General features: G+C 44.7%; 1 protein-coding gene across 3 annotated transcripts in view; it reads right to left on the reverse strand.

The window, feature by feature from the left end:
- The window catches only part of prss16 (serine protease 16), a 32,842-nt gene extending 23,233 nt beyond the window's left edge, over nt 1–9,609 (reverse strand). For 2 of the 3 annotated variants that reach the window (XM_054743455.2, XM_070543782.1), the window contains exons 1-9: nt 8,694–9,609; nt 5,514–5,737; nt 5,202–5,377; nt 4,939–5,038; nt 4,289–4,418; nt 3,809–3,932; nt 3,461–3,538; nt 2,741–2,788; nt 2,545–2,664 (exon numbers count right to left, since the gene is read on the reverse strand). In XM_054743455.2, the coding sequence (XP_054599430.1) occupies nt 2,545–2,664; nt 2,741–2,788; nt 3,461–3,538; nt 3,809–3,932; nt 4,289–4,418; nt 4,939–5,038; nt 5,202–5,377; nt 5,514–5,586 (849 nt within the window). In that variant the 5' untranslated portion in view covers nt 5,587–5,737; nt 8,694–9,609. The remainder of the gene's footprint in view (nt 1–2,544; nt 2,665–2,740; nt 2,789–3,460; nt 3,539–3,808; nt 3,933–4,288; nt 4,419–4,938; nt 5,039–5,201; nt 5,378–5,513; nt 5,738–8,693) is intronic. The other variant, XM_070543783.1, reaches the window with a different exon arrangement.
- Nucleotides 9,610–9,616: the final 7 nt, after the last annotated feature.

A 9,616-nucleotide genomic window follows, 5' to 3' on the forward strand; every position in this document is an offset into this window, starting at 1 on the left:
AATCTCCAGTAGCTTCACAGTTCTCAGTTAAAGAAGAAAGCACATCTGGCCAGGCTGTACTTCTCTTTTGATGACGGTGGAACCCCGTAGGACTTCCAACTGAACAGAACTGAAGTCAAAATGGAACTGCCCATAAAATGGCGTTGCCTTGTTTTTATATCTCTGATTTGTTTTAAGTTTCAGTAAACGGGATTGGACACTTTAAGTCAACAAGCCAGATTCTCTTGCGGCAGCCGAAAGCTCTGACTGGTTGGAACAATGTGTCATGCGTTTCTATGGAGATGAGGGTCAGTCTGTCTGTGCAGTAGTCCTGTTTTCATTAAACACATAAATCATGACATCTTTATTCCACAGATCATTCACTTGATTATTATTGATCAACATCTGTTTCGATTTGCTTTAATCACAAATTAAGTACTTTGATTATTGAAAACCGTTCTTCTTCTCCTTCTGGCTCTTCTCCTGGAATGTAAACAGTCTGAGGAACACCCGACCTTGGCGTTTTCTACACGGGTGTAACTGTGTACAGGGGCAGCTGTGTGGAGCTGAAAATTATGAACTTCATAACGTTACACTGATAAGCAGACTCATCACCATCCTGGATGAGCCCAATGACAGTGGTGTCATCTGCAAATTTCAGGATTTTTACAGCTGAGTCATTAGAGGTGCAGTCATTGGTGTACAATGAAAAGAGCAGTGGAGAAAGGACACACCCCTGTGGTGTACCGGTGCTGATCAACCTTGTGCCAGACGTAACGTTGTTCAACCGCACATGCTGGCTCCTATTTGTCAGGAAGCTGGAAATCCACTGACACATAGCAGGGGAAACAGTGAGCTGAGAGAGCTTTGAGGTGAGGATTTGTGGTATAACGGTGTTAAAAGCAGAGCTAAAATCCACAAACAATATCCTTGCGTAGGTCCTTGGTTGATCAAGATGTTCCAGGATGAAGTGCAGCCCCATGTTAATTGCATCATCCACTGACCTGTTTGCCCTATAGGCAAACTGCAGGGGATCCAGCTGGTGGCCTGTGGTGCTTTTAAGATGGGACAGCACCAAGCGCTCAAAGGACTTCATGACTACTGATGTCAAAGCCACGGGTCTGTAGTCATTCAATTCGGTAGGGGAGGATTTCTTCGGTACTGGGATGATAGTGGAGCTTTTGAAGCATGGTGGAACCTCACACAGCTCCAGCGATCTGTTGAATATCGTTGTGAAGACAGGTGCTAGTTGGACAGCACGTGTCCTGAGGCAGGAAGGAGTTACTCCATCTGGGCCTGGTGCCTTCCGTACGTTCTGTCTCCTAAAGATGTTGCAGACATCCTCTTCCTTCACAAGGAACGCAGCTTGTGATTTAGAGGAAAGAGGAGTAAGAGTGTCCAGGTGAGGGGTGGCGGCTGCAGCTATGCTGGAGTGGATGGACACAAGCCAACTGTACGCTTAGAGCACATCTTCTTCTGTCACTGGAGCCAGACACTATGTCCCTAAGGTAGCGTGTCTTTGAGTTGCTCTAGCTTTAACTTTTACAGCAAAAGTAAAAGTGTTGCACACCTAGAGCTTCCATGCCCACCACGCCCAGTGGATCTTTGGTCCTTACCGCCGATCCAGTTCAAGTCAGACGACCACAGCTCAACCCGTTTCATCGCCACGGCTCGTCGCTCTCGCCGGACGATTCCAGCGCTCCCGTGCTCCTCGACACCCTCTGCAGCCTCCTAACAGCAAGCCCGTTCCTTTTACTTTCTGGAACGTCGCCACGTCTTCGTTTCCCTTCCCCTCCTCACTGCTGAGCCAAGGTGAGGAGCCTGACACATACCAGTAGCTTGTTTATAAAATTACAAATCTTAAAGTTTAAAGACTCGATAGAATGTAGGCCAGCATTATTCATGTATGAGTCAATGAAACAACTGCCTGATAACATTCAAAGGCTGTTTGCAGAAAGAGGGGGTGGAGGGGGTATTAAATATGAATCATTATGCTTGAACAAAACTTAAAAGTATGTGTATTTCAATCTGTGGAGTTACTTTATGGAACCGTATTTAAGAAAAAATCTAACAAAGTATAAATATATTGCAATTAAAAAATGATGCAAAGGACAGATTTTCTCCAGACAGACAAGGGGAAGAATGATTAGTGCAGCTATTGCATCGCATTATAATTAATGTTGTTTTACTCTGATGTTGATACTTTTGTCTTGTTGTACTCTGATATTTTTAAGTGTGTGTAAATGAATGTAGGGATAGGTGAATAGATATTTCTTTTTGAAGTGTTTTAGTTTGTGTTACTTTGATATAAGTTGGGAAGTCTTCTATGGTAAGGCTATTGTATTTATTTTTTATTCATTTACTTACTACATTTGTTGTTTTCTTTCATTTTTTCCTTGTGAAATTAATATTATTTAACATTGTTCAAAATAAATACATTTAAAAAAAAGGAGTATTCAAACTCCTGACTGCTCTACACGTCTGTGTGAAGCACTGGGAGTCGGTCAAGTGGCAGCTTGACTGCATTAAGGTTTTTAAGAACATGAAACCTTGAGCTACCATCACCTGATCATCGAGATTCTTGGGAGTCTGACAGCAACCAAAGTCCACAGCAACCTGGCTTGAATTCCCTCCCATCAGCGCTGTTTCAACACGAGCAAACGCCTCCCGGACTTTAGCAAAACACTACAGGAAGAGGAGGCAGAGAGGTTAAAAAACAGCAACAGGTGAAGAAGTCTAAGAAATGTAATGCTTCCTTTACTTTCTCCGAGCCACCAACAGCCTCGTTCATCAGACTCAAGCCGACAGCCTGCAGCAGCGAGAGGGAAACTCAAATCATGACAAAGAATATGACTCAAACATTTGGGATTATTTATTAATAATAATAATAATAATAATGCATTGAACTTATATAGCGCTTTTCTAGACACCCAAAGACGCTTTCACACACTCTCACATTCACACACTGCTAGTGATGGTAAGCTACTTGTAGCCACAGCCGCCCTGGGGAGGTCTGACAGAGGCGAGGCTGCCATTTGGCGCCGTCGGCCCCTCTGACCACCACTAACACAGGCAAGTTGGGTGAAGTGTCTTGCCCAAGGACACAACAGCAGGATACCCCTGGCGGGAGCTGGAATCGAACCCATGACCCTCCGATCATGAGGCAACCCGCTCTACCACCTGAGCTACTGCTGCCCTATTTGTGGGAAATGTCTTTGTTTTCCAAAGAAGAAAAACACATTTCATGTTACTCAAAATGAATGAATCGTCTTTTAGAAAGCTGCTTCTTGCATAGAGGCCTACCACTGTTCCTCGGCACCAGTCTCCTGGTTTGACCGATATTCCAGGTTATGAGGGTAACTGATTCCTAGAGAGGCCCTGTGCTGACGCGCTGTACAGCTGATGGTCTGGTGGGCTTTGAAGGTTCATAAAGAGGGTTTACTCAGAGGGAAGGAAAGCAGTTGCAGGAAGTGTTGCTCACTTTGTTGTATCCAGAGAAGTCCAGCTTTGCCTGGACTGGAGCTGAAGAGGCCACAGCGCCATAGACCAGATTGGGAAACTGAAGATGGAGGCAGGAACAAAGAGTCGCCATCAAGCTACTAATACATGCACCGTGTTCCATCTGTGCTATCCGGTCAGGTTGTTTCACTCTAACCCTGGTGTCTCACAGTCAGGTGCAATTTTAAAGTCAGCGCTTCCCAGAACAATCTGTCCTAAAAAGGATTCAGTCCTCTACGTCTGTGTTCTAAAAGAGGGCTGATGACAATATGTGTGTTATTAGAAAACATCGACAGACTTGAGGCTTCCACTGGGGATCATGGTGCCGCACCTTTCCTCTAAACCAGGCCGACAGAGCTCCAGAATACGAGCCTCCGAAGCTGATCCAGGTGTTCCTGCAGCTCAGGTTGAAGCTCTGACTGATGTATTGGTGAAAAACCGCCAAGTCAGCAAGCCTGAGACAAGGAGAACACGGTGTTTACACACCTAGAACATGTGCAAGGACATACCATCAGATTTGCACATAGCAACTGGAAAGCGGGGATTTTCTTAGGAAGAACATGCAGAAACACACACTCTGGCTCTCATTAACAGATTATACCAATGCTGCATGTCCGTAGTATGATGCCCCATAAATAAACACAATACACACGGGACACAGCAAACATGAAACTACAAACCCAAAGACAACAAATAAACAACATAACTAACCATCAGAAAGATACACTGATAAATATGCAATTAGACAGAGGAAAAGAGGGGAGAAATACACACACACACACACACACACTGATGGAGTGCAAACACTAACGCCTGCTGGCTGCTCAGGACTGCCAGGTTCTCTGCTTTTAGGCCATCTTGGTTGATGCTGTTGCCATAGAAACGGTGTTCCACAGCCAGCAGCAGAGCCCTGTGCTCTTTAGCCATGTCAGCATGATGACCTGCAGACATGTTTACCACTAAAGTGAAGTCAACAAGAAGCAGTCAACTCCAACGTTGGGACACCTGACTTAGATGATTCTTAACAGCAGGTGATTCAAACACTACTTTATAGACCTTTACGTTATCGTTAACGCCTCTTTTACGCAGTTATTCCACTAGGAATAGGAGGATGGTGTGCACCCGCCTCACAATAAAGGTTAATGAAAGGATTTTCAACAACAGCTGAATCTTTCTACTTAAAAGTGACCAACGTAAACGAGCCAATCAGATTTCAGCTCTAACCTGACTTTTACAAGAACAGGAAGTCCGCTTTTGAATTCTACCAACATTTTTTTCATGATCCCTGTTTTTTAAACTTCCACTCACTAGATTTAGGCAAACAAGGCCTACATGTGTTCACGACACGCGTTCAGGGTCGTTCTATAGTCAGTTCAAGTTCCCTTCTGAATGAAACACCTTTGGTAAAAATCTGGGGTGTAAGAATGTGACCTAAAGATGATCATGCAGGTGACGTCTTACCTATAAGAACATCCAACTCATGGATGGGCCCTTCTCCACCAATGAATAGAAACACTGGACCATCAGGGCACTGCCAGTAGGCCTCATTCACAAAGAACCTCTGAAAAACAACACTAGATCACCATGGTGCTTCATTCATGAAATGGTGCTGGATTGAAACAAAGCTGAAAACTGAGATTTGAGATGTCTGATGACTAAAAATGTCAAATAAAATCAGCTCATCAAGTCTACCTTGTGACTTCCTGTTAGAGTTAACCTGCTACCTGAGGGAAGGTGTTGATGTCCTGTCGATTGAAGTGATCCAGCGGCTGATAGATCCAAGATTCTTTCACCTGTGGGAGCAGCTGGTGATCACTGGCAGTCAGGGTCAGAAGATAATCCTGGTTTTTCTGCAGTTGGTGGTCACGTACACAATCCTTGATTTTACTCAAAATCCGTCCTTCCAAACAACCAAAACAAACATGGATTTCACAGTTCCAGCATCGTTCTTTAGACTCACCCTGTCATCAAAATGAGCTACAACCAAATGTGCTGCTGAATCCGCTGTTTTTTCTTTACCTGAAATTAAAACTCACCTGAATCGACCGCACAGAGAAAGAGAAGAAGAATGAAACTGTAAGTTGGTGAAGAAATCATCTTGGTCCACATCAGAGGACTTGATGGATTTCAGGAGCGTGGAATGCTGGAGGATCTTGTCCTTTTCTAGCGACTGGTTGGTGCAGCCCTGCCCATCTCTCAAGCTGCAGCTGAGCATAGTGGTGATCCAAAACCCACTCCTCATTTAAACTGAGTCAGATCCCTGAGTGTGCATGTCAAAAAGAAAGTGTATGAGCAGCGTAACGGAGCATCACTCTTGTCATGTAATCAGATCTTTCTGCTTGGTAAGGGCTTTAGCTAGTGGGGTTACCAGACCAGTACAGATTTCAGCAGGCTCTCCCAGTAAAAGGCCTCTAAAAACATTCCTTTATTTTGTTAATTTCCACTTAATAAAGTTGAAAGACACACAACAGATTGTTTAAAGAAGGAACCAACACCCTGGAGTCACATCTATCAATCTATTCATCCATCCAGCCAGCCAGCAATCCATTCCCCCATTAATGCACTGATTGATTCTTTAAATATATCCATCCATCCACCCACCCACCCATACACTCATCAGCCCACCCATCCATCCATCCATCCATCTACCCATCTGTCCATTCATCCATCCACCCACCGATACATCCTTCATCTATCCATCTATCCATCCACCCATATGTCCACCCATCTGTCCATCACCTAACAATCCATTCATTCATTCATTCATTCAACCATCCATAATATAATCTATCAATCCATTCATTTATATATCCATCTATCCATCCACCCATCCATCCATCCATCAATCATCTAACAATCCATTCATTCATTCATTCATTCATGTGTTCATTCATTCATTCATTCATTCATCCATCCATCCATCCATAGTATCATCTATCAATCCATTCATCCATACATCCATCTATGCATCCACCCATCCATCCAACCACCAAACATCCATCCATACATCCATACATACATACATACATCCACCCACCATACATCCATCCATTCACCCATCCACCCATTGCTTCCGCCACCCATCCATCCAACCACCAAACATCCACCCATCCATCCATCCATCCATCAATCAATCCATCAATCCACCTACCCGTCCATACACGTATCCATCAATCCATCCATATATCCTTCCATACATCTTTCCATCCATTAACACATCCACCCATTGCTTCCGCCACCCATCCATCCAACCACCAAACATCCACCCATCCATCCATCCATCCATCAATCAATCCATCAATCCACCTACCCGTCCATACACGTATCCATCAATCCATCCATATATCCTTCCATACATCTTTCCATCCATTAACACATCCATCCATCCACCAATCTATCCACCCACCCACCCATCCATCACTCCATCCATCATCTATCAATCTATTCATTCATCCACCTGTCCATCCATCCACCCATCTACCTACCCGCCAAACATCAACCGACTCATCCATCCATCCAGCCAGCCAGCAATCCATTCCCCCATTAATGCACTGATTGATTCTTTAAATATATCCATCCATCCACCCATCCACCCACCCACCCATACACTCATCAGCCCACCCATCCATCCATTCATCCATCAAACTATCCATCAATCTATCCACCCACCCACCCATCTATCCATTCATCCATCAAACTATCCATCAATCTATCCACCCACCCACCTATCCATCCATGCATCATATATCAATCCATTCATTCATTCACCCCTTCATCCATTCACCCACCTATCCATCCATCCATTCATCCACCCACCCACCATCAATCCATTCATCCATTCATCCACCCACCCACCATCCATCCATCCATCCATCCATTCATCCACCCACCCACCTATCCATCCATCCATTCATCCATTCATCCATCAAACTATCCATCAATCTATCCACCCACCCACCTATCCATCCATGCATCATATATCAATCCATTCATTCATTCACCCCTTCATCCATCCACCCACCTATCCATCCATCCATTCATCCACCCACCCACCATCAATCCATTCATCCATTCATCCACCCACCCACCATCCATCCATCCATCCATTCATCCACCCACCTATCCATCCATCCATTCATCCATTCATCCATCAAACTATCCATCAATCTATCCACCCACTCACCTATCCATCCATCCATTCATCCACCCACCCACCATACATCCATCCATCCATTCATCCACCCACCTATCCATCCATGCATCATATATCAATCCATTCATTCATTCACCCCTTCATCCATCCACCCACCTATCCATCCATCCATTCATCCACCCACCCACCATTCATCCATCCATCCATTCATCCACCCACCCCCCATCCATCCATCCATTCATCCATCCATTCATCCACCCACCTATCCATCCATCCATCCATCCATCCATTCATCCACCCACCTATCCATCCATCCATTCATCCAGTCATCCACCCACCCACCATCCATCCATTCATCCACCCACCCACCATCCATCCATCCATTCATCCATCCATCCACCCACCCACCATCCATCCATCCATCCATTCATCCACCCACACACCATCCATCCATCCATCCATCCTTTCATCCATCCACTCACCTATCCATCCATCCATCCATCCATCCATTCATCCACCCACCCACCCACCATCCATCCATCCATCCATTCATCCACCCACCCACCATCCATCCATCCATTCATCCATCCATCCACCCACCCACCATCCATCCATCCATCCATCCATTCATCCACCCACCCACCATCCATCCATCCATCCATCCATCCATCCATCCATTCATCCACCATACATCCATCAATTCATCCACCCACCCACCATACATACATACATCCATCCATCCATCCATTCATCCACCCACTCACCATACATACATCCATCCATCCATTCATCCACCCACCCACCATACATCCATCCATCCATCCATTCATCCACCCACCCGCCATACATCCATCCATTCATCCACCCACCCACCATACATCCATACATCCATCCATTCATCCACCCATTGCTTCCTCCATCCATCTATCCATCTACCCATGCACCCATCCATCTTCAACACACACACATTTACAACCCCAATATGAATAGGGGCTTTGTTAGGTACAGATGACACCAAAGACTTTTCATCATGTGGTGGGGAAGCTGCGATTGAACTACCAACCTTTCATTCAGCAGGCCACCACCCTTCTCCCTGAGCCACTGCTGCTCCAGACTGCTGTAACAGATGTCAGCAACAGAAACTGGGAGAATCAAGGTGAAAGTGAAGTTAGGGTCTGGGTGAACCAGGACTGGTTGATTAATCACAGCCTTTACAGTAAATTATCTAGTATAAACAGTAATATACACATTTAAGTACATTTTGCTCAGTGTATTTTTTATGTGTCAAACGTTTATTGAAAGGAATGATTGATTTATCAGTGTTTATAAGAAACAATGTGTTCAGAAAAGTAATACAAGCTGTCAAGCACATTATGCTCTGTTTGGTTTGGTTAATGACTTTGTTCTGTACTGGAGCCTACTATTACTGTTATCTATTGAATCAAAGCATATTAAAATGTGCTTGAACAATTTTATCATTTCTTAATAATGTTTGTACTGGAAGAGAGAATGGGAGGGGGGGTCGTCAAAAATTTGACTGGTAAAAAACGGGGTCCCTCGGGAAAAAGGTTGGGAACCACTGCTCTAGAACAACGTTCTTAGTTTATTTGACAGACCAGACCAGAGACGTTTACTCATATTGCACAGCACCTTGTCTGGTGAAACCACACGGTGGTGGAGGGCTGACTGGACCATGTAGACCAGAGTGAGTCCATCTGTCTGACAGCTGAGGTTTGGACCAAACTGTGGCATAAACCAGAACCACGACCCAAACACAGCAGCAGCTCCACACCAGAACTACAGTTTTGAGTAACAGCAGGGTGGCGTTGGTTTTTCTTACACAGCTTTTGATCTCATTGGATGAATACGGACTTGGTGGAATATGTTGTGCTTCATTCATGTTAGACTCCTTTTAGAACCTGACTATTTTGTTCTTAAATGTAAAAACCCAACAGATGAGAAGGTGGAGCTTCTCCAACAGCAGCT

This window comes from Nothobranchius furzeri, chromosome 13 (assembly GCF_043380555.1).
Source record: "Nothobranchius furzeri strain GRZ-AD chromosome 13, NfurGRZ-RIMD1, whole genome shotgun sequence".
Classification (NCBI taxonomy): Eukaryota; Metazoa; Chordata; class Actinopteri; order Cyprinodontiformes; family Nothobranchiidae; genus Nothobranchius; species Nothobranchius furzeri.